This window comes from Pezoporus wallicus, unplaced genomic scaffold, assembly GCF_028554395.1.
Source record: "Pezoporus wallicus isolate ANWC-B61680 ecotype Strahan unplaced genomic scaffold, APGP_CSIRO_Pwel_v1 contig_8803, whole genome shotgun sequence".
Classification (NCBI taxonomy): Eukaryota; Metazoa; Chordata; class Aves; order Psittaciformes; family Psittacidae; genus Pezoporus; species Pezoporus wallicus.
Window position 1 is genome coordinate 804,457 of NW_026635049.1, and position 27,850 is coordinate 832,306.

At 47.3% G+C, this 27,850-nt stretch overlaps 1 protein-coding gene across 1 annotated transcript; it reads right to left on the reverse strand.

Annotated features, from left to right (window-relative positions):
- Positions 1-2,148: 2,148 nt before the first annotated feature.
- Positions 2,149-26,794, reverse strand: LOC130594704 (pre-mRNA 3'-end-processing factor FIP1-like). Its single transcript, XM_057400781.1, has 16 exons — positions 26,465-26,794; positions 25,657-25,696; positions 22,630-22,714; positions 21,879-21,985; positions 20,773-20,831; positions 19,609-19,719; positions 16,892-17,022; positions 15,994-16,118; positions 14,335-14,440; positions 12,752-12,950; positions 12,381-12,407; positions 9,606-9,663; positions 9,027-9,082; positions 7,693-7,897; positions 5,694-5,852; positions 2,149-2,786 (listed from the first exon to the last, which is right to left on the reverse strand). The coding sequence occupies exons 1-16, from the start codon at positions 26,556-26,558 to the stop codon at positions 2,654-2,656; spliced, it is 1,695 nt and encodes a 564-aa protein (XP_057256764.1). The 5' UTR covers positions 26,559-26,794; the 3' UTR covers positions 2,149-2,653.
- Between the last annotated feature and the right edge of the window lie 1,056 nt (positions 26,795-27,850).

Consider the following 27,850-nt stretch of genomic DNA (forward strand, 5'->3'; position numbering starts at 1 on the left):
AAGCCACTACTAAAGCTGTGAGGATGGGGACCGAACTGAGCAGTTCCTGCAGCCCCCAGCCTCGATGTTTTTAGGTTACTGAAACCCAATGAATGTGTTTGTACATTAAAAACCCAATGGTAACGTGTAGCTGAGGAGCTGCTAGGTCAGTGTGGTGGAGCTGTCTGAAGCTCCCATTGCCAGGTGGCTGCTGTGAATGCTGATGGTAAATCCTCCCTCCAGGCCAGTGTGCGTGGGGTGGCTGCAGTCCCATCCAGAATTGAAGGCATGGAAGCCAAGGCAGGTTGGTTTGACCTTCACCCCCTGCCACATTCCTACTTGCGGACTCCAATGAAGCAGTTCCCTCTTTTTAGAAGGCTGTTAATCACAAGTGACTGATCCTTCTCAAACCAGGTTGCACTGAGACATCTCTCTCACACAGTTCCTGCTGTGACTTTCACAGGGCCAGCTCAGAGCATAAGAATCAAAAGAGCTTTTCCCTCCCCTGTAAAAATACCACCTAGGATGAATGTGTAATTCCTTGTAGTAAACCGACTGCAGGGAAGTGCCTGTCGTTGTCTAAAGCAGGGCTTTTCTTAGGGCTGGCTCCTGTGTAATTAGCAATTACTACAGAGTGGAACTGTTCCTCACTAGGTGACCGAGTTGTTTACACACAGGGTGACTTCACTTCCTTCAGCTCTTAGCTCAAGGCAGTGTATTGCAGCCCCTGTTATCAGAGCCCATTAGACAGAAATAGCTCAGGATCCAGTCCTCAGAAGCATCCCCAGCACACAGCGTGGCCTCTTTGCTTGATAAATACCTCTGCAGCCTGACAGCAGAAGCATTGCTGGGCTCTGCAGCCTTTTGTGCCTGTTCTGCTGAACGCTGACAGCAAAACAATTCCAAACTCGGAAAGGTGCCTGTGGAAAACCAACCCTCAACCCTCACCTGAAGCGGCAAAGATCCTGAAGTGTTTTTTGTCTCTTTCCAATCACCGTGCATGGAACACTAAACATTGATGTAGAGTCCTTCTGCGTAACACCAAACCTCACCTGTTTGAATGAAGCGCAGCAGGAGGAAGCCGTGCAGCAGTCAGTGTGAGGGAGGAGGATGCTGCAGGAGGCAGCACGGGTTTGACTCTTTGCTCCATCTCGTTTCAAGATGCCTTCAACATCACCAAACCATCCTGGTAATTTAAGTGTTGTTTCCAGAACCAGTTCATCGTTAATAGATGTTGAATTTGTTTTGATGCCTTCATAAATTATTGTAATATTACTGAACAACATGTGTGACGGGAGGTTTTTTAACCCTTCTTTCCAGTGTATCACTACTGCCCCCAGAACAGGTCGCTCAACAACAGCCATGCCAAGAGACTGACCTTGGGAGGCAGTAAGCTGTGCCATTGTCCTCTGCTTCTCCCAGGGAAGGAGCTGGACTCCCTGAACTACACTGGGACTGAACAAAAGCACATCCCAACTCTCCTGCTCCTGGCCGCAGCCCTTTAGTGCCTCCAGGGACCAGCATTGACTGGCATGAAAAGCAAACCCAGGGGGTAAATAAAGCTATATTTAACAAGTCTCAGCTCCTGATTCAGCATGCTGCACAGCTCAGCACTGCTGGGGCACCTGCTGCTCCCTGTGTCCTGCCACACCAACAGCAGTGCAGGATTCCAGGTACCAGATGTACCAAAACTCCCCACCATCATCTCCCCCATTCCTCCTACCCAAATCCTCTCTGCTGCTGCTCCCTAAACCCAACACTAAGTGCAAACAAACTCTGGAATGTGAATTTATTTGGCAGTCCAGGGGCAGGAATGTGTTGCACAGGACTGTTGGGGATAACCAGAGAGAAGCCCCTAGGGGCAAACTGCGAGGTGGAACTACACAGTCACTCCATTATTCTGCTCCACTCAGGAAAAACAAAAGTAGTGAAGGCAAAGCTGATGAAAAGAAACTCATGCTCTTAGTATGGGCCTCCTGCTGATTTCCCACTTGCAGATGTAAGACATGACTGACAGACCCACTGTTGCAATAGGTAGCAAAAAGCAGCTGGGGTTGAAGTCTCTGCACGCTGTGAGCACACACACAACTTCTTGAAGCCCTGGTCAGAGCAGCCTGGGCCTCCTGCTCCACCAGGACACGTGGTTCACACAGAGAAATCAGGAGGTACTTTCGTAGCTATAAAGAGATTTATTTGGGGGTGGGACTCTGCACTACTCGAAGCCAGGCTCTAAGCTGGCTCTCTGGATCTAGGGCGCACTCTTCTTTGGACAATAAAGTTCAAGTCGCACTCACTGCCCTATTCTTCAAAAGGAATGATGATGATGATGACAAAAGAACCACTATGACCTAAACGCGTTAGTTTCAGCTGAGGCCGTCTTCCATCAGAAACCATAGGATCTGATACACCACAGTCCTCCCTGGGGCTGGTCGGGAGTAGCTCAGTGCTCTGTATAACTGGAACTGCTGGGTTTGGTTTTGTATCAAAAAAGCAGAACAAAAAGAAGAGAGTTGAGCTGCAGCTCTCACCCGCTGCAGCAGCGGCGGCTCCGCTCACCCAGAGTCTGCCTCTTCCCTTGGGAAACATGGAATACAAAATGAACCCCCAGCCCAACACATCCCCAGTGCCACGCTGGTTCAGAGGAGACGTTCCTCCTGAGGGCTGGGGCTGGGGGTCACTCCTTGGTGTCCTGCTCCTCTCCCTCCTGGGCACCGTCCTCACTGGTCTCCTTCTCCTCTTTGCTACGCTTGTTCTTTTTGTGCTTGTGGCGCCGGTGACTCTCGCCCTCCTCGCTCTCGTGTTGCTTCCTGGGGTGGGAAGAAAGGGGAGAGGGAGGTCGCAGCAGAGCCTGCAGTGGCCAGAGACACCCACGCTGACTGCTGCTGTAATGTAGAACTGGAGATACGAGAGGTGCCCAGGGCATTGCGGTGCCACTGCAGGGGTTACGTGGCTGGAGTGAGGGCAGGTGATGCAAACACTGGAGCTGGGTGCTCTACACCACACAGGGTGGGCAGCACAGACAGGCTGCTGCCAAGATTCAGTCTGGGGTGGTTTTTATAAGGAGCTTCTGTGTCCTTACAGCTCCTGAGGGAGCTCAAACAACTCTGGCACATTTAAAGCTTCAATGTGAAGCACTGAGACTGCTGAGAGAAAGAAGAGTCCTAAATCTGAGGTGTTTGAAACTTCTGCTCCTCTGAACATCTTGGGTAATTCCAACTGGTTTGTGTTGGAAGGGACCTTAAAGCTCATCCAGCTCCAACCCCTGCCACGGCCAGGGACACCTTCCACTAGAGCAGCTTGCTCCAAGCCCCTGTGTCCAACCTGGCCTTGAACACTGCCAGGGATGGGGCAGCCACAGCTTCTCTGGGCACCCTGTGCCAGCACCTCAGCACCCTCACAGGGAAGAGCTTCTGCCTAAGAGCTCATCTCAGTCTCCCCTCTGTCAGGTTAAAGCCATTCCCCTTGGCCTGTCCCTACAGGCCCTTGCCCAAAGCCCCTCTCCAGGTTTCCTGCAGCCCCTTTAGGCACTGGAGCTGCTCTAAGGTCTCCCCTTCAGGAGCCTTCTTGTCCCCAGGCTGAGCCAGCCCAGCTCTCTCAGCCTGGCTCCAGAGCAGAGCTGCTCCAGCCCCTGCAGCGTCTCCATGGTCTCCTCTGGACTTGCTAAATCCCTGGACTAGAGGCAAGAGAAGGGTCAATGCAGGTAGACAGAGGTTTCCTAATGGGAAGTAGATCCTGTGTCTACCTCTGCTTACTCATAAATGACCTGGCACTTCACTGTCTTCATGCTTTAGAACTCCTCTGTTCTTCACGCAGAGGTGCTGCCTGACAACATCCCCACAGAGATCAGCCTCCAGCTCCCCTCAGGAAGCAGGAAGTGGGAGCTCTGGTTTTGCTCACTCTGGTTCTTGGCACCTCCTGAGAGAAGATTTTCTGCTGCTTGCCTCTCACAGATGCGTTGTTTCTCCTCACAGCCTGCAAACCACGTGAGCTCTCCTGAGCTGACCATGGCATGGAGGGGCAGGATGAAAACGCAGCACAGAGTACAGGAAAAGCAGATAAATGTATCACAGGGTAAGTGACCACAGGACAGACGGTGCCGCACGAGTGGGGACACCATCAGGTGTAGACCAGTTCTTGTCACAGCTGGAATACCAGTTCAGCAGCAGACACGTAACTGGCGGAGCCACTGTAGCCCTGCCTGGAAAGCTCCTGCCTGAAGTGATTTTCTGCCTTGTTTAATGAATGGCTTCAGAGCCATTAAAGGGAAGAAAAAAGTACCACAAAAGGCTGGTGCCTCTCCCCAGCACATCCTCAGCCACCAGTGGACAGTGGTTTATGCCTGAGCAATGAAACTGTCCATTAATATTGGAACAAGTGTCAGGGATTTCCTTCAGGCAAACTGCAACAAAACCCTTTCATCTTCCTGCCAGTGCCTTCCCCAGGCTCAGATCTCAAAGCACTTCAAGCAGGGATCCAATACACACTCCAAGTGGCCATAAACAAATATTCATCCATTTGCTGTAGCTACAAACGCTTCCCATCCTATCCCTTTGAACAAGATAGGGAGCATCTGTGTGTGGTCTGAGGAGCCCAGGCAGTCGCCTCACTCCCACCTTAGGCAGTGGCCCAGTCCTGTAAATGGATCTCTCGAGCAGATTCTGACCCCACTTTGTGAGCTCCATCCTGCTCATGCAGTCAGGTATCTAAGCTCGACTTCAGTTCTGAGTGGAGGAAGTGGAGAAATAACCCTTCAAGCTATTGGCTTGTTAGTCTGGTATCAGCTCAGCTTCCACTTGTTTTCTATTCAACTTTGATCATGGGCCTGGCCTTTCTTCCCATCCCTTTGTTTCCAGCCCTTCAGCAATCAATCCTTTCTTGAAATCTTATTCATCTCCTTCAGGGCGAGAGCAGCCTTTTACCTCCAGCCATTATGTAGGAGTTTTTCTGATACCCATTTCAAAACAAGGGTAATTACCTACAGAGCTGACAGAATTTCATCTAGAAGGAAGTAAGCTGAAGCACAAAAAACCAAAGAGCAAGTCAGCTCAAGTCATCACCAGGATGTAAACTGACACAGCAGCAGCATCGCCATAGGCCAGGGGCCAGGCCTGCTACTTTGCTAGAACAACACTCACAGGAAGAGCACCTGGAGCAAATACATTCACTCAAGGAAAGCTGGGATTTTAGGACATCCTGCTCTGCTCCAAGTGATCTTTGTCCAGATCATCACTATTGGAAGCACTGGGCACAGAGCTCTGACAGTGCAGAGCTCAGCCTCCTGCTCCAAGAGGACACTTCAGATTCCAGGCTGAAGCAAGCTCTTCTTTTCTGCACAAGAACACATTGACACCTACAGCTGATGCTTCTGTTACGGTTTTACGTTTACTTTGTGTGTACTCTCTTAACAGCAGGCACTACGCTGCTCTGATGTGATGCTCAGCACAGGTTAACCTCTCCTCTGCCCACCAGTGCTGCAATTTTGCTGGCAGTGACTCAACACCCTGCCAGCTGCCTTAGTGAAGCACCAAGGACCCCTCTCCCTGTACAGACAGCCCTGTCACCCGCCCAAGAGCACTTCCTCCTGCCTGGGCACCACGTCTCAGGAAGCCAGCGAGACGCAGGGTGACAGATCACCCCAGATCCCCAAGCTTCCTGCCCGCAGCCCCGGCGTGCTCCCGTCAGCAGCACAGTCCAACCCTAAGCCAAGTTCTTACCGTCTCGAGGACTTATGCTTGCTGCTCTCGTCCTTGTCGCGGTGCCGGCGCTCCCGGTGCCGGTCCTCCCGCTCCCTGCTGCGGTCTCGGCTCCGGCGGTAGTCGCGCTCAAAGTCGTAGCTGCGCTCCCGGCTGTAGTAACGGTACCGCTCGTCGTCGCTTGGGGAGAGAGGGGAGAAGTGAGGTGGGGAACGGAGCCCTCGTGCAACTGAGCATCAGGAGCCGTGTCCCCAGCACTGCAGAGCCCACCCTCACCAACTACCGTCACCGCTCACTCCTGTCACCTCTTACTCCATCGAGAGGCTGAGGTGTTCGTGAGGCTCCTGAATAAACCTGTGATAATGATCATCTGCTGCTGCTTGAATCCAAGCTGCAGTCCCAGCCCTGCCTCTAACCACAGTGAAGTAACGTTCCCCATCTGCCTATTACACAGCTCTTAAGCCCCAACAATAACTATTATCACAGCTTTCCCCCAGCCTCTCAAGGCAAAGGGTTTACAAAATCTCTCCTCTGGATTTGCCAAGAGGGTACCTCAGCAGCACCTGGCCAATCCCTCAGGCATTCTGCCCTCACAATCCTTCTGGAATACGCCCAAGACCTCCAGCTACCTTGCTCCAAACCAACAGCAAGATGCTCTTCTTCCCACCCTGCGTCCCCTGGTGCTGGATTTTACCTCACAACACTGCTGTCCCAGATAACCTGCAGCTCTTTTGTGTCAAAGGGATGATTTTCTTCCCCATGAGTTCAAAAACTTCAATTGTGAGTGCAGCTGACATATCTTTCTGCCTGTATCTGCTCAAAGCACCTCACTTGTTCAATCCATGTACACAGGGGCATGATGTACCCTAAACTCAGGTTTACACTCACTACACCTCACAGTCCCTATTCAGCTTCTGAAAGCCAAAATCTAAAGGGTTAAGTCCCACTACAGGAAGCAACATTCAGACTCTGAGAGAAAGGAAGCAGACTCCCTAACGCTCCTGGAAACAAAGAAATTCCAGCATCATCATCCAAGAGTGCTCCAAAGGACTCTGGGGAGGATGGCTGCTCACCCTGCCCTGGCAGGCATGAGCTAAGAGGTCAGCGTGCTGGAAACCACCCAGCAATGCTAACAATGTGCTCAGGGGTGCTCATCACAGGGGGAGCCTGTGCAGGAAGTGTGGGGCTCGGAGCAATTCAAACTGCAGCAGGTTTGTCTCCTGTCCTGTTCTGTTCTCCCCCTTCCACGCACAAGTTTGTGAGTTAAAACAAACGGGCTTTAGGTGAAGGTTGTCCTATTTGCTCACCCCCGGGGCTGAGAATTACCAGGCAGGCAGCACCCCTCTGCTAGGAATGCACATTCTGATCATGTTTTGAATGACTACAGGTATTCCTGAGCCTGAAGCCTGCAAAACACTGACTCTGCCTGTGACAGAACAGGAAAGCGATGGGTTTAGAAAGCATCTTTTCAGGGTACCCTTCACTTTAGCTTCTCCAGATCAACACTGGGAGGCTGAAAGCCAGCAGGGTGGCTGTCTCCAACACTGCTTGCAGAAAGGCCTGGGTGAAGATTCAGGTTTCACAGCTCACTCCTGGGGGATGGCACTCCTTGCCCTGAAAGCCTCTCTAGGAGAGTCCAGCAAAGCCCGGGTGCCTTGTCCTTTCATTGACAGGTACACTTAGGAGACAAGAAGCAGCAGCTTCTATGGCCGATGGTTCACACTGAGCTGTGAAACACCCAGTGCACAGAGAAGGGCTATTTCATTTACTGGCCTCACATTACAGGTGGGGTAGCAAGTGTAACTGGTTCTGCTGGATTCAAACAAAAACAGCCACAGGAAATCAGCCAGGGCCACCGGCTCCCAGTTTGTCCTGTGGTTATTGATCCAACATATTGCTTCCCAACTTAAACTGCTACAGCCATAACCCCATCCCTTGACCAAGCACTGTGTGCTCGAGGGCAAGGCCAGAGCTCCCTGCTGGGACCTGTGAGGAGAAGCTGCTGGATTACAGCACTCACTTGTTGTATTCACTCGTGGTCGGGGTGCGGTCTCGGTCTCTCTCCCGTTCCCGTTCCCTTTCCCGTTCTCGCTCCCGCTCCCTCTCGCGCCTTGAGCCTGAGTATTCCCAATGGCTGCTGCTGGAACTGCTTGTGCCCTTGTCCACCGTTGTCACCCAGGGCGTGTGGGATGTGGAGATGGGTGGGTAGCTGATGAAACCTGAATCTGCACCAAGAGAGCAGAATCCTTATTTCAGCATCCTCCCTATCCCTCCCATTCCAGAGACACCCTCTGGAGATACAGCTGAATCGAAGGAGACAACAACCCAGCTCCCTCTTGTCCTCACTCCCCTTTTTACTTCCAGCAGTTTACCCAGGATGTGTGAACACTCATTCCCTGAGGAAGATACAAGCAAGACCTGCAAAACCTCCTCAGCCCCTTACCCTGCACATTCCTGCAAGGGCTGTGCGCTCCCCTAGCTCCTGCCCAACAGAGTCCTGCTACAGAGGACACGCTATAAAGCCTCCATGGAGGAGAGCTTAAATCCAGCCCTCCCAGACATCCTGGCTTGGCAGCAGAGGTGCCTCTCCCACTGCTGAGCCGGCCGATTCCGTCACCCTTGGCTCCTGGCCATCCTTGCAAGGCCTCACTTCTCACCCGGCACCTTCTTGCCTGAGGGGGCACCTGGGGAGGGCTGGGACACCATCTGCTAATGGAGGATGAAGCCCGATGAGCCCACAGCCACCAGCACTGGTGCAAAGGAGACAGCCTGGTGCTGCCTGTGACTCCTCAGCACAGCGAGGAGGTGCTGCTCCAAGCGGTGGTCACTAAGGAAGTGGGAGAGAGCATGGGCATTCCCGACAGCGCTGCAACAGGGGAGGAAATCTGCTGGAATTCTGGCACTGCCTCTTCCATTACAAAAGGTGACAGAAGCCTGCCTGTGCCTGCAGACAAGGAAGAGGATACAGAGGGGGAGGAGGGCATTCAAAGCTCAGAGAGGAGATGCAGAGGTGATGGCTGTGCTTGTGGTGAGGGAAGAGGCAGAGAGCGTGAGCAAGTACCTGTGCAAACAAGCACAAGAGCACATTGCTGAGGCACATGGGGAAGCTCTTCTTGTATCTACAGTGAAGAGTGATCCGAGGCTCAGCACTCAACCACAAAACTGCATTCAGCATTGCTGCAGAGCATGCAGCTTTCCAAACACTTCATGCTGTGGTCACACTCAGGGTGTGCTTCTGGTGAGGGGGATAGTCTGGGGCACAAGTCCTAAGGTTAAAGCATCCATGATGTCCACCAGCTTAAGACAAGCCTGAACTACCGAACACCAGAGAACAGAGGTATTTTCAGTGCTCACCTGCAGAGTTGTAGCCAAACGGAGGTGGCTGCCTGTTGTTGTAGCTGGCTGGCTGGCTTTGGAGAGAGAAAAAGATGTGAGTAACTAACACCAGTGACCCACTGCAGGTGTGTCTGTGCTGCAAGTGTACCCCATGTTTTCCTGAAGGTCTGTGGGACACCCTCAGGGGAAACCCACGGTGTCATTCTGCACTGCAACCATTAAAAATACAGAGGTGCAGCTGCTTTGCCACAGCTTCTAACTCAGTTGCTTGATGGGCTTTACCCATCCCTTGTCAATCAGGCAGCCCTTCAGCAAATAACAGTGCTTACAAGGTACCTGAGGAATCTTCAGGGAGAACATCTACCACCCACTCTGCACTAGACCTAAGCTCACACCTAGATTTTATTGCTTCCTTTCCATGTCACGAGCATGACAAATGAAGGTGAACGCACAGAGAATTCGCTACAGACTCTGCTCTCACCTCTGCCCCAATCCAAGACCCGACTGAGAATCCCCAGGCCTGATTTTAGACCTGCCCACCTCCCTTTCTCCCTGTGGAGGAGCTGTGCCCATGGCTCAGCCCAGGTGTGGTCTTACCCATCCAAGGTTGGAATGAGGAGAGCTGGTGGTGGTGCCAGAGGAGGTGGGAACAACCCTAGACAGAGAAGCAGAAGTCATCACAGAGACCTCACAGCTTGCCGTGAGGAACAAGAGACCTCATTGCCAGTTACAGTTAAAAGCAGTTTAAAGCACCCTTTTACTCTAAACAAAGCTTTTTGAAGTGAAATAGTTTTCCTTCAGGGTTGTATCTCCTACCAACATTAAAACCCTACAGCTATGTTGGCTCTGTGGGGGTATGGAGAGAAAAGTAAAAGAAGAATTACCCTCTGTTTTGGCTTACTCATCTTAAGCACAAGATTCATGAAAGAGTAAAGATTAACCCTGACAGCCCTGGGCAAGACAGAGACTTCTGGTTCTTGGGATGGAGACACTGCAACTACAGCAGAAGTTTTATTGCTCCATTGGCTAAAATGGGTAGCTTTGTCTCTCACAAGGCAAGTAACAGAGTTCACCTGGGTTGGGCTGGTTTTGAAGAAAGCCAATTTTCTGAACACACATACACACACACACACACGCACTCACAGACCCTGAGAAGACACAGCCCCAGTGATGTAGAGGTGTCTGCAAGGGCTGGCACTTTAAAAACAGGCCCAATGTCACACACATGAAGAGCTGTTCATCACAAGGCAGTATCTTCAAGAAAGCACAATTAAGCATAAGCTTATGAAGGCCACTTCCAGAAGTGGCTTAAGCCTTGGAAGCCCAAGTCCTCAACCTTGGGCAGTCTGGAATTGAGAAGCATTTGCTGACTGCTCCTAAACTTCTAAAACTTGTACCTGTCACTATAAGCAACCATCACTTCTATAGGCAGTTACCAATGCCAGCAAGAACAGACCAACCAACCACCCACTGGCCTGGCTTTGCATAAGAATTCCTCTGTTTATTATTAAACAAGAAAAGAAGAGGAAATTGTACTGCTACAAAGGACAGGAGCCATTTACTGAGGGCAGTCACTGAAGCCAGAAGCTCCAGGTTCTTTTTCAAGTCAATGGAGCCTGAGCTAGCACTGTCAATGAAACCATGTCAACGAAATTCATCACCTCTTACTGTGAACACTAAAATGGGTCAGGAGAACCCCTTCCTACAAGGGTCTCACTGCAAAAAGAAGTGACCTCTAGCCCAGTTACAGCTGTAAACAAGGTGGGGGACATGTCTCACTCTTAGATGCTTCAGTTTTTCCCCTCCTTTTCCCAAGATCTTCTGATAAAATGCAATGCCTGAAGCATTTCTAACCCATCTGCTCACCAAGCATAAGCACTTCAAAGTGCTACTGTTAGAACACCTAATTCTAATGGAGGTGGATCATCCTCATAACCATAATTAGCAGGTATCCTCCCTCAACTCCCTTTCCAAGCCCTCACCTCAAGTGGAAGTTCCCTGCCACAGCCTGGTCATTCTGTCCACCTCACCCCTCCCAAACAACTTTACTCTAAATGCACTTGACTAGCAACATCTAGACCAGTTTGCATCCAGTTTCACTACAATACAGTTCCTCTAAATCCAATCTTACTATGAGCAGGTTCCTTCTAGTACAGCAATGAAAACCAGCTCTGCAATGTCACTGTACACTGAGAGGAGTCTGGAAAGTGATGATTTAACAAACAGGAATTTTCTGAGGGACAGCACAGCCCGTGTAGGTTTTCCATATTTCCATTTGGGAAGCCCAGGGCAGAACATGAATACAAAAGCATGGACACAAAAGCTGTGAATCAAGCCCAACGTGTCTGACACACAGTGAGGACGAGCACAGCAGGTCCAAAGTGCTTTGGGTGCAGACCTTTTGCAAATACATGAATCAAGTAAGAAGGGAGACTGAGATGAGCTCTTAGGCAGAAGTTCTTCTGTGTGAGGGTGCTGAGGCGCTGGCACAGGGTGCCCAGAGAAGCTGTGGCTGCCCCATCCCTGGCAGTGTTCAAGGCCAGGTTGGACACAGGGGCTTGGAGCAAGCTGCTCTAGTGGAAGGTGTCCCTGCCTGTGGCAGGAGGCTGGAACTGGGTGAGCTTTAAGGTCCCTTCGAGCCCAAACCATTCTCTGGTTCTATGATAAGCACACAGTACACCAAGGCAGTGCCCTGATAACATATCCAACAGTCACCATCAGCCTTGGATTTTCAGATCTATGGCATCTGCTCAGAACCATCACTCTGAAGGTGTGCTACACAAACAGCTAAATTTGTTTTCCCGGGAGTAGGCAAAACTTCCAGTTGAAAGAAATTACAGCCAGAGGAAACTCAGTTTGACAGCAGCTCTGAATTAGTGGGAACCTTTACTTATGCACAAGACTGGCTGTTACATTTCTCTATTAGTATTCACCATCTCTGCTGCACAGCAGGGAGCAAAGGCTCTGATGGAAATAACATTTATTCTGCTCAGTCTCACGCTCCAAATTCCTCCACAAAAGCACCAATCTGTCACTCAAACTTTTGCTGTGCAAATGTCATAACAAGAACTAAACCATTTCAGATCTCAGTAAGTGGCTTCAGTGCCATCTGAAGTTCTCCATTTCACTTTCTAGATTGGTCTTCAGAGACACACTGAGCAAGTGTTAAGAAGTCCTACAGATCATTATTTAGTTACAGAATACAAGATAAGCTGCTCAAGTTCAATTCTGCACTGGAGTTTATTAGCCTTAAACTAACTGTGCTCTAAAATGAGTCTTGGTGTCATCCCAGCTCGTGTTTCTTAATCTAATGCTCAGAGCCATCTGGGTGCTCAACATCACTGCTGTTATCAAGAGCAAATCAGCACCTACCTGGAATAGGCCCCGGTGGTGGAAGACCTATGGAAACAAAGAAGCAAAACCAATGAGAACCGCAGGTAAAGCATGACATCACTCTCCCTCAAACTAAACTTAAAAGCACTCTTTGGAATAAAATTCACATATCTGAGCAAACAGACCAGCAGAAAAAAGGGTGCTATTAAGCAGTAATTGGCCATTAGCTGCCACTTTTTAAGTATTTAAAGGCAAATGTTAAGATAGGTTGACAGAGACACTGAACAAACACTGGACAGGTCTAAGGACCTGTTACTTGACTGCTCAACTGTCCTATAGCATTTAACAATTAACCCTTTGCTTTGCTCCAAGCCTGGGATGCAGCCTCAGACTGCCGTATGAACATGTACCTGGAGGATGCAGGGGAGGTGGAACAGAAGTAACTGGTGGAGGAGGGTGGAGGAAGTGTGGTGGAGGTGGCCCAGCCAGTGGAGGAGGTGGTGGGCCTGCTGGTGGTGCAAACGGCTGCTGCTGAGGCGGCTGTTGGGGCTGTGATGGCTGCTGGGGCTGCTGGGGGGGTTGTGGCTTACTCCCGTGGTCTCCAAGCACCTGAGAAGGCAAAGGAATGAGCAGAGAGCGTTTAATCTTGCTCCTAGCTAGGACCTTGCTGTGCTGGCATAAAGAGAGTGTACCACCAAAACCAGCAGCACTGTGATAACCTGGGAAGACCAGGCTGTGCTATACCCAGCAGATAACATCTTTGGGGAGGAAGAAAGGTTGATCAAGGCAATCAACATGCTTAGTAAGGGATCTTCTCCTACACAGAACAGCAGAGACTAGAGTCTAGGTCAACACACAACTGTGCAAAAGACAGCTGACAGGTATGAATGCCTTTTGTTCAGAGGAACTGCCACTGATACAGGCTTCGGATTGAGAGCTGCCTTATTTGAGGGTTTTATCCCTCCTGAGGGCAGCAAGAACAGAATGGTTTGGGTGAAGCCAAATTCTGCTCTACACTGGAAGCCAGCCAAAGACTGGATTCACATCTGTCTGACAAAAGGTCACACATGGAATGATCAATACACAGAGATACCAGAATGACCTGGAACGGGTATCCCTGCTTGCAAGTGGGAAGAACAACAACCTTTTCCCAGCAAATTCTCTCTTAAGCAAACTCTTTTTAGAGCCATTGCTGGCAAAATTCAGAGAACTGACTATGAAACAGACACAAATCCACTGCAAAAACAAAACCAGGAATCGTGTCTAGACAGGGGAGAAGTTCCACATGTGGAGCTTTTGGTGAGTTAGGAGTGGTAGGAGGAAGGTGGTTAAGAGGAGTAGCAGGAGGAAGGTGGTTAAGAGAAGAGTTCTCAATACATGGTCCTCAAATGATATACATAGCATCTTCCTACCTAGAAGCCAACCAGAACATTCTGGTCATACACTGGACATGCAAGATCAGAACTGAGTCCAGTTTTAAACCCCAGGTTTTTATTTCTTACAAAGGACAATATCCAGTAACACAGGCCCACCCTAAGTCTGAAGCATGGGCTGCATCTAGTGATGCTTAGCCCATCAGTCTTAGTTACTTCAAAGTCAAAAGAAACACAAGCCCCAAGCAGAAGTTGTCCATTGCAGAACTAAAGATTCCAACCCAACAGTGAAAGGGAGTAATCTATATAAGAGCCTCCCAGCTATGGACCCCAAGAAATAATTTGGGAGAGCTGATGGGAAAAGGAATTACCATGGGATGGGAAAAGGAATTACTCTGGCATTACCATTCAGACAGGCAGGTGAGTCTTAAAGGACAATCCCTAGCTCCTAGTAAGATAAAGCTTTTAACATGAAGTTAATTCAATCTGCATGCATATGCCATGATATGGTTCATATACTACCTCCTGCTTTGCAGATGGCAACAGCAACAAAGGAGGTCAGGCACACACAGACATTTGTTCAGTGTTGACTAGAAGTGCAATAAAGCCAAGACCTTTACCTGGATTGGGTTTTCCTCAGAGGCATGCTTATCACGGCGCCTTCCTTCTACTCTCCTGATTGTGCCAGCCTGGCCACCGATCACATCAATCGTCCCACCCAGCTTCCTGGTACAAAGCAGATGCATCTTTTTAGGCTCAAGGGCATTAGCAATTTTCCCCACTATTGGACAGATTCATCTCCTACTTTCTTTTCCACCAGGGAAAAATGTGCAAAAGGAGCATTCAAATTGCACAAGTCCTTGTTCACTCTTAGGGGAAGAACATTTTTGTAGGAGCTCTTTGTAAGGTCATCACAAGTTTCTGAGAGAGAGGAGCACCTGCACCTTAAGTTTAAATATCCTTCATCCTATATCTATTTGATTTGTCCAAGTACAACCTTAAGGCATTTTCCTGTAGTCAGGATAGAAAAATATCAGCACTTTTCCAAGTTAGCAGAATTTTTTGTATCACTAAGAAATTCAGCCAAAGTGGATATAAGAATTCTGGCTGGTTGGAGAGAGGGAATTTTCTCACTGAAATCTACTCACTTTGAGGGAAAAAAACCTGAATCAAACAACTCATTGCTAATCCCATGGTTCTGATTCTGCTGTGGTTTACAAAGATAATTGAGCTGATCCTGACCAAAAGGTCTGCCACAGGAGCAGAATCTTGTGTGTCAGTACTTTTAAAACCAGACTGCAAGTTAAAATGACAGAAACATTGTACAGTTGCAACAGCAACAGCTTGCTCTGCAGTGGTCTTTTCCAAAACTTCATGATATATACGTAACAGCTATAAAGAAATGTGACTGATTTTATGGCACTGTGAAGCGGGAAGAAATACCAAAGTGCTTAGATGCAGAAACTAAGTACAGATTTAAAGCTTATACTTGAAACATAGAGTTGTTTTCCTTCTCAGTCAAACTGGGACGTTGGAATACAAAATCATTTCCGCCAGACAGGTGTGCAAAAGATGTAATGTGAATAAAGCAACAGATGCAATGAAAATAAAGCAATAGCAACACCCAGACCTACTAAAGCTTTGCCTCTTCTGGTTTCACACAGCTTTGTTTTAACAAAGCTTTTGATAAAACCCTACCAACCTCACCAGGTCAAAGAGGCTTCCCAGCAGAGGCTGCCAGTCAAGTGACCCAAATTGTTTTGCTTTGTCCAGCCTTGTGGCTCCTCTCTCTCATTGGAGAACATAACTAACCAGCATGCACACCAAGCAGCATAGCACACAGGTTAGAAACCAATAGCTCCTCTCAACAGCTGCCAAACACGTAATCCACTTCCACTTAAGGAGGCAAAGATTAACACTGTGGGAGTAAGAATAAGCCAAGTAAGCACAAGCAGCAGCAACGTGAGCCCTCAAAGCTGAGGGACTTCCCTTGGCTTTTTGACTCCCAGAGATGTCCCTTCAGATGGGAAAGGTTTCCCTCCCTGTGCAGCAGTACACTGAGGATATCATCAAGAAGAAGTAAATGGATAGGTAGGAGCTGTACAACCGTCAGGAGAGCACTGCTCAAGACCATAGTTAATGAGTGACCGCTGTAGATTCCTGTAGAGTTTAAAAGCTTGTTTCAGGCTTGAAGAAATTCAGATATGGCCCAGGTAGATCCCAGCTACCCCTATGAAGAGCATAGTGCACCCAGGCTTTAGGTCTGCACCATCTCTTACCTATTAGGAGGAGGCCCAGCCTTCATGCGTCCTCCCACCAGAGCCAAGAAGTCTGTTTTGAATTCTGTTTTGATGATGTTGTTTTCCACTTCTTTTTCAGCATTTCCTGTTCTTCCTTGCTGAACCTGTGGAAGGCAATAGGTAACACAGGTTTAATGCCCCTACTTTCAACTAAATGTAGCATCAGAGATTAATCTACAGCAAAAGAAAAGGGCTCCCCCAGGGAATAATTACAGGGCTCTTGTGAACAAGCAGCCCATTCTGCAGTCAAGGTCGCAGATATTGCTGTAACCTGGCTGACCACTCCAGCCTCAACCTGCTGTCCACTGTCTCCCATTGTAAATCCAAAAGTTTAATAAGCTCACAGCCCTTACCATTTAGTCCTTAATTCAAAACTGGAAACAGTAATATTCACTGTATGGAACAGCAAGTATGAACTCCTTGGCTGAAGTTCTGATTAACAGCTGCTAGACACCTGATGGACTCCTGCAAAGGTTGATGGCCAAAGCAGTCCTCAAACACAAAAGGCTGCCACACACCCACAACAAGTAAAACAGCCATGGATGCCCAGCATCCCTCTCTACGCTTCCCACATCCACATCTGTCTTCCAACCAAACACCCCTATAGCAGGGTAGCCCTAAAGTCAACTGGAAATTCACTCAAGTCTTGCTCTTGCAGTGGTTCAAACCTGCCAAGCAGATGGAACTGTTTGTTCCATAGAGAAAAGATTTTTAGCAGAGAGATTTCAACTTTAAAGATATATTTTTGTATTTCTCATCAATGAAAAGGAACACAGAACAGTTGAGGTATTTTCTGTTCTTACACTCTCATCTCTGTGATTACAATAAAAAGCCCCAGTTTTATTGTAGCCATATGCAGGAGTAACATGTCACCTACCGTGATCTTGTTTTCAGTGCTGATGGGAGGAGCAGGATCCAGTCCAAGCTGAAGCCGCCGCTGCTTTTCACAATATGCTTTCCATGTTTCTTCATTGAACCCATAATTAAAGTAATCAGAAAGATCAGCACCTGGCAAAGGGAGCAGAGGTTAACACAGAGATTCCAGTAGAGCTACATTGTCAAATTGTCCTTCAGCTGCTTAAATTAAGCATTAAGAAAACAGAAATCTTCCAGAGAGAAGAGCTTACTCTCTGCTTCATCCTGTTAGAAAGCCTCTGTGTGCCACAGTGGAGATGGCTGCATCTGTCAGTGGGAGGGGGAACACAGCCTGAACAGTGGCAGGACCATCTGGGAGACACAACACAGCACCTCTTCATGCTAGTAACAGTGATGATGCTTGCAACAACTTATCCACCAACTGGATTTTTTAAGATTGGTTTCTTGCAATTGTTCAAATAATTGAGTGCTGGGGAAAGCACAGAAATGATGGTTCCAGCCATCACCACCAAAATGGGATGGTGCCACAGAACCTTTTCTTGGTAGAGCTAAGTCAACAAGTTCTGCTCCTGACTGTCACTGCCTGTGCTATTTTGAGAAGAGATTCTGGGACCCACCCATGTCGTGCTATTTTGAGAAGAGATTCTAGGACTCACCCATGCCATGACACAGGGCTGAAATGGAAGTTTTTTATGGATACCTCTCAAACTACAGAATTATAGAGCAGTCAGGATCCTGCCTCTAGCATCCCAGCACTGTTATCTTACTCCTTCTAAGATTGTTGTCTTTCCTTGACAGTTCTCTGTGAAATGTTCCAATTCAGCAGGAGCACTTCTGAGTAAGAGAGGTGGCCACAAACTGCTTGCCAGGAAAACACTGATGCAGAGGAAAAAATATAGCTGCAGTTTCCCCTGTAAGGCACATCTTACAACAAGAAGCATTACAACGCATCTCCTAACCCTGCTCAGATGTCCCTCAAACATACCCCTCACAGAGGTATTCCCAGACAGACCAATCCTAAACCAAGGAGCTGTTAGGTAACGGCTAAGCAAAACGCTTTGCCCATGCTGAGCCTGGATCCGTACAGTGAGGTTTAAGTTTATATTCTAGGCAGGCTACTCTTCCTGTTGTACCACCCAAACATGCAAATTGCACGAACACAGACTCAGCAATGTGACGTTTACATATCTATTTTATCAGCCTATATTTCAACCCTGTATCAGTTCTTCCACACTTCTTCCTCTCCTCACTTTAAAGAGATACCAACTTACTGAACAATTAACTATGAAGGATATAAACCTGAAAGGCTGTTGAGTAACAAGCTACTTACCATCAAAAGTAAACTTACAAGCCATACACCTCTGCAGACATCTTCCCTCTATTTGGACTTACATTGTTTTAAGGCTAGCTGCCTTCAGTTTGGTCCAGGGATGTCAGCATGACCATAATGATTTCCTTCCTTCATCTCTGAAGTTCCCATCATTATTTTCCCTCTAACTTAGTTTCTTCCTAGCCCCCTCTTTCTCACTTCACTCTCCATGGGAAATCCCCTGCAGAAGAAAGGCTACATTTCCTATTATGTCTGTAGTAGCCAATAATCACCAGAGTGCTTCACTGCTGGTCTGATACCATGATATGTCAATGCAGTTATTAGCACTATTTCACACTCCAATGCACTTCATTTCAGGTAGTCAACAGATACCAAAACCACACCACAGCCTTACAAAAGCACTACTTAGTTAGCATAGCAATATTTCTGAATGACAAATAAAGAACAGGGGGTGGGTTTGAAGAATTATTTCTGCAAAGGGGCAAGTGGAATTTTAGTTTCAGTTAACATTTTAGCATAGCACATTTTCGGAGTAGCACAGGAAAAATCTGGATCTCTTCGGTTCCTTCATTTACTTTTGTACCAAATTCAAATGACAACCAGAAGTTTACTTGTAACACCCTACAGCTGTCATGCAAGAGTCACTTCTGAGGAGGTATCTCCCTAACACTAATCAGGAAGACAAAAGAGACCCTGTACATATTAAAACCCACTGTGCAAAGCACTATTTGTCTGGACACAGTCTAAATAATACTGTCCAGAAGAAGTAAGTGGGAACTGCTCACTCACTCCTACGCACCTGGGGGCAGAATCTGGGAAGAATCAGGCAATGCCACTTTTCCAAAAGAAAAGTCCTAGCCTTTCATGTCAGAGCAGCACTTCCCTTCCTTTTATTCAACTGTTTGCAGCAGCAGAATTCAACACAGACAGACAGCTTTCCTATCATGACAGGTGCTCACTGAGCTTGGCCATAGTGAGACAGAATAACCAAGGTACTGCACATGAAAAGGAGACCACACATCATCAACAGTCAAATCCTGATCCTACTCAATTGACTTTTAGGCCCAACAAATGTTATCCTATCGCTATCAGTGCAATGTTTGCTGGAAGTAGGGAATTAATAAAACAGAACATTACAAAAAATAGTTCTTCCCTTTAGGGAAGTTAAATTAATAGAGCAAATAAAACCAATTTTCAGTAGAAGCATGGCTGGCTCAGTCAGTAAATGTCACTGATAGCCTCGACAGGCACCAGAGGCTAAGCAATGGTCATTGCTACAATTTCTTTATTTCCCGGCAGCAATAAATGGACAACAATTACATGTGAAATTCAACAGAGACCACTAAAACTGTAGAAAATATTTACCAACAGAAACTGTGAAGCCCCACCTGGTTTCCTCCATGGTTTGTCTTCAAATGAATCTAAATCCACTTCGATAACAGGCAATCCATTTATGTTCCCTGCAGCATCTAAGTCAATACCTTTGGGCTGCAACTTGGCTTTGGAAAGAGAGAGAAACTGTTACTATTTTTAATGCAATGCCTTTAATCCACTCATTTGTTGAGCAAATTATTCCAGTAAAAAATAAAGCACTACTGTGAATTCATTGCTGGCTTCATAGCACGGAGGTAACCACAAGCAACTCTTTAATAACAATTACTTCAGTCACTTTAGAAATAAAGAGCCAGGGTGTACAGCACTTGCAGCTGAGCAGCAGGGAAATAATTCAACCCAAATTGGTCCTACAGACAAATGCAGTGAATTATTAGAGCATCAAATGCACCAAATTTATCCCAAATGAAAATAAATTATTTTTCTCTTCCCAAGATTTTCTCCTAACAACAGACTTTTTCAGGATCAGTCTGAAATGGATCCTGTACTAACTGGAGTCAGTAGAAATGTCTTAGGTACACAATCTTCAAGGGGAATTAGTTCTTATTTTCTCAATCAGAAGGTAAGTCATTTGCACGAAGAAATTAATGGAAGGCAGTATGTGAAGCCCATGGAAGGCCAGTCTGACATATGAGAAAGGATGGAATCCAAGTCTTGATATACAGTATAAACTTGAACAAATGGTGGGGAAGATTTCATTTGCAGGATTACATAGAGCTGATACTGAAGGCCAGAGTCTGTTTCTTTTAGTATCTTGCACTGCAAGTACCTCCATATACTGACCACAGAGTTAAAACTCTCCAGGCCATTTAGAATGTTTGGCTCCAGTGCAACAATATAGTTCAGAAGCATTCTGTCTTTCTACTATAAAAGTAATAATCAATGTATTTTTTTTTCTAGTTTAAATAGAATTCCAATCAGCCTGTTCAGTGATTAAATCACTGTAATTAAAGTAATTAAATCGTTCCAGTGCTCCCTGCACCCTCAGACTGTCCCAGAAGTGCTTATCTCTAGGAAAAGCACTTACTATTGCTAATTTAAATAAGATGCACTAATTCTATACCCTTCCAAACAGAGACCAAGACTTGCAGCTGCTCCAGCTGTCAGTGCCAGATAAGTGAAATATTGGAAGAGGTGAAGGATAAAAACAAGAGCAATACCTGAAGCAGATGCTCCATAGCCTCTACCCGTTTTTAAGTTTAGATTCATAGGAGTTCCCCTATACGGAAAAGAATCACTACATTGTATGAAAACAAGCAATTCAAATACCAAAGTATATTCGAGCCCTAACAACCTTCAGAAGACACTTAGTTCACTTGGGTTTATCATGCGTTTAGTACTAGGTCTCAACACGTTAAAAGTGAAATTTATTTTCCACTTAAGTTTCTCTAAGCCTACAGAAACCAGCAAATATATTTACTGACGGACTAGAAAACACAAGAGGATTGTCTTGAACGTGAAAGGGAAAGATTATTTCTAAGAGTTGCAGTTTCCATTCTGTGCAGGAATGTACTTAGTGTTTAAGTGAACAGCACGGAAATCACAGCTGCACACAGATCACAGAATGAGGAGAGAAAGACAGAGGCAGCAGATTTCAAAAGGGATGTCTGCAAAATCTAGTGAGCTGTTAAGAGATGGAGCACTGCTATTGACAGCAACCTATCAGGCTGAAACCACTGCTCCAAGAGAAGGAAATTATCAATAAAGTGGAAAAGTGAGAATATGCTGCAAAGCACATGTACGCCATTCCCTCAAGAGGAAGGCTGCTAGCAGCAAGCAAAAGTGCTGTCCTATTATTTTTATTCAATGCAAGTGAGGTAGAATTTTAAGTCAGTGACATAATTTTACTGGTTCACAAATCCAGCCTCACCATTTCTGAAGTATGAAAAATCAGACAGCTGAAAACCAGTAACCTCACAGCTTATGCAAATTCTTATCAAGGCAGATTCGGGTTCTTGACCTTTTCACAGAGGAGGAGTTAATTGCAACATCCCACTTGTGATTTCGCCCAATAAAGCATAGTAATTTTTCAGTTAATTTTCCAACAGCAGACCCACGAATTATCATTCCTATTTTACAGCTGGATTCTCCAGCCAGCAGTTGCAGGACAGAGCTGTCCACCAGCTTCTAACCCCATTCTGTTGTCTTAGCAGTTACTCATATATATCCCTGGAGACAGATCAGGTCTCATCCCCACTTTCAATCCCAATCAATACACTAGAGCTACCTCAGATCAAACCCCAACACCATTATCAGCCACACGTACATGTATGATGGTGCTCCCGTTTTAATATTGCCAATAGTAACCTTCACGTCATCATCATCACTGTCACTATCGCTGTCATCTTCTTCATCTTCACCACTTGGAAGGGCCTAGCAACAATGAAAGCATACAGAAGCTCATCAAAACAGAATACTGATCAATTCCCTGGGACAGTAAAACAAATCTTGCAAAGCTCCTATGACGAAGGTCCCTTAGAAAGAATGATTCTGACATAAAGACATAAATTTCTATTGCACTCTGAGGTTATACAAAGTTGTCTCTGGAGGCAAAACCCAAAGAAAGAGGCAGTGGAAGAGCAAGCCTCTTCCTATCCTTTCAACTCAGAGCCACTAGAACGCATTTTGAAAGGTCTGAGCCTGAATCAAAACTGATTCCCAGCACTTTGGGCTTTCTATCCCAGTGTTTCCCATAGTTACTGACCCTCAAGAAGTCATACTGAATATTGAGCTGAAGGTAAAACCATATTCTGCTTTTCCGGCCAGCCTGCAGCACCTCATCTGCCTCTTCAGTGGACACAAGCAGTACTTGGATGAGGGTTCACTGCCCACTACATAAAGTAGGCTGAGAAGAGAAGCTTGTTGCCGTAGTTAGCATTGGGAACTATCAGTGCACTCCTACAGTACAAATGTAATGTATTAGGCAGTACCAACATCTTTACACTTACATCATTCTATCCACGGGCATTAAGAAGCACAAAAATAACTGTGTCTACCACTTGCAGTGGAACACTTACATGTTGTGAGATCTCTCGGTCTTCATTGCTGACAGGCCGGTTCTCCTGAGGAGCATCTTGCAATGGATGGGAAGACTCTGTGTGTCTGGTAAATGTGACAGACAGGAGAAAGTACGTAAGACCAATCTAGAGTTTCACCTACAAACATTTCTAAAGCATTCATCCAGATGACTTTCATATAATGACTTTATTCATGTAGTGTGTTTATTCTGCTGGCAGCCAGCTCAACTGTATGACAAAAAAATTAATCATCCTTGCTTGGCTTTGCGTTTTGTTGAAAAGAATCAGTTTAGTGCTTCCCAAAAGCCTGACAAACAGCATGGGCTGCCTAGCCAAACACCACTTTGTGGCTAATACATAAGTAGCAGCTGGAATAGCTTTCAGCTTTGGTTTGGCACAATCATAGAATGGTTTGGATTGGAAGAGACCTTGAAGCTCATCTAGTTCAACCTCCCTGCCATGGGCAGGAACACCCTCCACTAGATCACGTTGCTCCAAGCCCCGTCCAATCTGGCCTTGGGAACATAATAAGCAAAACTTCACCTTGTCCTTAATGATGCTAATAATTGTACATATATTTACTAAGCAGCAAAGGCATCTGTCCTGTAGAAATTAAGGAAAAAGCGGTTTTAGCGTTCTACAAATAGCTTACATTAATGAGTAGTTACGTTTCAAAGAAGACAGGTAATTATCCACCCAATCTTCCCACTCATTACAAATTAGTCCTAATGCAACAATGGTCAGGTTGAGATTTACGTCCAATTAAAGTCTGTATAAATGTTAACACTGTTTATTGCATTAGCCAAGCAAGAAAGTCAAACTGGTATTCCAGAAACGAGTATGCCATGTTAAAACACTGAAACACAAAGAGACATCATTTTTCTCTAATGTCATAAGTAAAACCTAGCAGAACGTCAATATAATTCCAGCTTTTCCAAAGAGACCATCAGAACAGCCCACGCCCAGGAAACCCAATTCCCCACCAGCACTTTCTGGAGACATTGCTATTGACTTAAAAACCCTATGTCACCTACTAAACATATAGAAGATTATCTTCAAAAAGAAACATATGTAACTCCTGACAGAATCTGAACACTGTTCAGATTAAAGCCATTTCAGAGGTGGCAGGGAAGGAGACACCAAACAAGTAAGCAGAAAGATCACACTGGTGCAACTCAGAAAGCAGTTACTGAGCATAAAAAGAACAAACAGTGTGAGCAGTTACTGAAGCGCCCCTATTAGAAAAGCCCCATATATAAAGAAATACAACAATCAAGCAAGGATCAGAAACAATGGGTGAAGGTTGGGCAGCTAACCAAGGAAGCACAGGTCCCAATGTCCCCAGGTTCCTGAGGTGATAACTGAAGACACACTAAGTTATTAACAGGAGCCAAGGTGTCTAAGGGAAAACCATCCTCTAAAAGTATTCCAAAGCTGCAGACATAAGCTATTACACAGGGGTCAGAAGATGTAGCACTGGAGAAAACTTCCCAGGTGGCTCCAAAACCCTTTGCATTTTGTTTGCCAAATCCAAGCAACCCATAACATTGACCTCCTCAACCCCAGGAATTTTCTTTAGAATCCCAGATGACTGAATTAAGGCAGAGTGACAAGAATTACCTTCAAGTCACATGAAGTATCTGTGGGTGTACATTAAAATGTATGAACTGGAGTTCAAATAAACATTTGCTAAGTCTTTCCCTAACCTGTTTGCTTCCCAGGAATGAGCAATCTGACACATCCACAGCCATCAGCTGCATGAAAAAAATGTCACAGCTATTTCATTTCCCCAGAACACCAACTTAACCCTGTATGCTGCTGACATAACAGCATCCTGCACAGGCTGCCCGTATTTAATGCATCCTTTAGGCTAAGGAATGTCAACGGAGAGAAACAAATACTCCAGGCACGCCAGCAACGTATCTCTGGAGCTGCAGCCATGGACAATATAGCAAACAAAGAGTCATTTTTCTTAAAACACCCCACAGCTCTTCATTTAGGAAGATTCTCATGCAACAAAGAAGGGGAAAAAAGAGGGAAAGAAAAAGAGCACTGGCACAAGCACTAACAGTTTTTCTTCACCCATCTTGCAGTTACTGGATATTCAATTTTTAATCCTGCCGATAAAGTAAAATTACATTCAGATAAAAGTGACAGCAATAGATCTATGCAAGCTAGCAGTAAATTTCTAAGCTAAAAGTCGTTCCTTCTCACAAAGCCCATTTGATGTTTTAGGTACCAATTTACTGTGTTTTTCGGTTTAGATACTTACACCAGAAGTAGGACATTATCCATTACAACCTCAGAAACTCCAGATACTGAATTCAAAATGACCTTAAATGACAATAAACAAACTGAACTTTTGAAGGTGCTGCGCACACAGAGATCCAGTGAAGACCAAGTCCTCTGAAAGCCACGTTACATTTAAAAATTGGAACGTTATATTCTTGCTGAGATAAAACTCTGCTGATGCAAAACACAGTTACAGCTATAGGGGAGTCTTGATCAACAACAAACAGCACTTTTCATATACAAAAAGCAAAATGGATCACTGAGTTCCCAACGCCTTGATCTGGAAGCCTGACCCAAACCACATAGTTCATAGATCCCATGTGGTGATTTGGTTGTGACAGGATTTTAACCTGGCTGAAGCATTTTAGCTTTGCCAAGCTAAAGTACAAGCCACAGTTTTACCAATGCCAGGCCAGCACAAAGGCCAAACCTCAAGGCACCATTTTTCCCAGAGAATTAACTGGAAATCAGATCTGATTTAAAACTAATAGGGGAGAGGGAGAAAAGGGGGTTAAAAGTCAGTTTTAAGTCAAATCCAGTTCACCTTCTAAATCCATAAATGCTGTGCCAGCCCAGGCTTGGCAGCTGGGGGTGACCCCATGGGATAAGAAACAACAAGGCTGCAGCTTCTGGCAACAGCATCAGTGTAAAGCATTCCCAAAGCTATGCTTAAACATGGCTTGATCTTCTCTGCAGCAAGGATCATTATAATGCATAAACAGCCTCCAGACTCACCCAGAAATTGGTCCATCTTCTTGCTTACCAGTGGTGTCATCTGCAAAAACAATAATGATAATAAAAAATAAACTGATTCAAGTGAAAGAAAAAAGCTAAATTTAAGCATGAAATGCATCACAGCAACAGAAATACCTAGTAGTGCCAAGGCACTATAACCCCAATGTTCTCTTTTCAACAAAGTTCAACTAGAAATGGAGCAACTAAAAAGCCGCAACAAAACCAACAACCAGAACCTACTGCAGAAGTGAAGTATCACACCACTGACACACAATGAAACTCAAAATACACATCCACAGTCTCAGAGAAGAAGGAATAAAGGCAAACATCACGTAAGGGACATCTGAGAAGGTCTTTATATAGCCATTTAACATGCCAGGGAAGAAACGTCAAAGCAGCCAGTTGGAAAAGTCTATGAGGGGACAAAGACGTGTAAAATCAGTCCTACGCTTCTCCCTAGACACACACACACGCATACACGAGCCCAGGGTAGCCCGGGGGTTCACCTGCATCAACCGGGCTAACAGCGTTTGGATGGTGAGGAAACCGCGCTTGTAACAAAGCGCCCCATCAACCTCTTTGCATCGCAGTGTTGTTAAAAGGACATTATCCCTCCCTCCCCCTCCAAAACCGCAGCCAACAACCCAGGGTAGCTCCGGCCCCGCCGGCACGCACCGCCCGGCCCCGCACACAGGCCAGGTGGGGCCTAGGCGGCTCCCGAGGCGGGGCCGGGCGCTTCGCGTTGCCCCCCCCACCCCCCCGGGCCGGGGCGCGGCCTGGCTGCGCGGCCGGGGGCGGCAGTACCTACCGCCGTAGAGCCAGTGCTCCTCGTCCTCCTCCGCCTCCAGCGGCGCCGCGCCCGGCACGGCGCCAGCCGCCGGCGGCTCCAGCTCGGTGGCCATGGCTGCGGGGCTGAGGGGAGCGGGGCGCCCGCAACAGCAGCAGCAGGAGGAGGAGGAGGAGGAGAAGCGGCGGCGGCCGCCGGGGCCCCGCTAGGCTCCCGCCGGGGCCTGAGGCGAGGCGCGCATCCGCTGCGGGGAGGTCCGCAGCCACCGGGCCGGCCGAGGACTTGGCTAGCGTGGCGCCATTGCTCTTTCTTTGGTCCTGAGGGCGGGAGAGGTGTGGGGGGGGGGGGACGGAGGCGAGACCCCCCTGGCGCGGGAGCGGAGGCCGCCGCCGGGCCTTAGCGCCGCCCGCCCCGCCGCTACAAAAGGCGCCGAGCACCGGGCCCTGGGCGACGGCCCCGGCGCAGGCGGCGGCGCATGCGCGGGCTCAAGGCGCATGCGCCGAGGGAAGCGGCGGCGCCCGAGGGGCGCGGGAAGGGCGGGAGCGCGGCTCCCCTCAGCAGGACCCGCCATGGGGACCGCCAACTGCGCTGGGCAAGGAGGAGCGGAGCGGGAACACGGTGACCTCCCCATGGCTGCACCAGGCGCTGCTCGGCTGAAGAGGCAGGTTTCCATCTCCCGATCAAACTGAGCCTTGTCCCCAGAGCCCAGCCAGCGGCACGGCAGGGACTCACCGTCACCACCACCATCCTTACCCCATAAATCCGACAAGATCCGCAGCCACGGCGCGTACAGGACTCGACACACAACTCAGGCTCGAGCAAGAGCCTGCTTCCTGCAGAGCCAAGCCCCTGCACTTCACAACAGCACCATCGGGAAGTGTGGATGTCACACTTAGACTTCACAACGAATCTGGTACCACTGAGACTCCAGAGAGCTTCAGCTACTGAAATAAGCCCAACGCGGAGAGCAGAGGAGCACAAAGAGCCATTGTGGCTCATGGACATATCCTGGTAGGAGCTCCCCGAAGGGCACAAGGAATCCAGCACAATTCCCAAAGAGGTTTTAGGAAGTGCCTGTAGGCAAATACTGCTGTTTGTGTTCATTTCACAAGTCCCAACAGCTGCTCTGTCAATACAACAGTATTCACAAAAGAGCTGGTGACGCTACCAGAATTGAGAACTTTTGGTTTTGTTTTTTTGGGGGGGGATTTACACATCCCATTTCTGTCCTTCCAGCTCCAAAGTGAATTTCACACTTTACACTCTGAAGATGTAGCACCTTAACTCTGCAACTCAAAGCCATCTGGTAGCTTCTGCTTTAGAGCACCTGTACCAGTGACTTACCCTCTCAAAGCCATTAATGCCATCAGTAGTAAATGGAAACTTGGAGCAATGTGATTTTCAGCA

Coding starts and splice junctions, on each gene's coding strand:
- LOC130594704 (XM_057400781.1), bottom strand. CDS start 26,558: ATGGCCACCGAGCTGGAGCCGCCGGCGGCTGGCGCCGTGCCGGGCGCG. Junction 12,408..12,751: donor ACCTCCCCTGCATCCTCCAG/GTACATGTTCAT, acceptor TTGTTTCCATAG/GTCTTCCACCACCGGGGCCT. Junction 9,083..9,605: donor CTCATTCCAACCTTGGATGG/GTAAGACCACAC, acceptor CTCTCTCCAAAG/CCAGCCAGCCAGCTACAACA.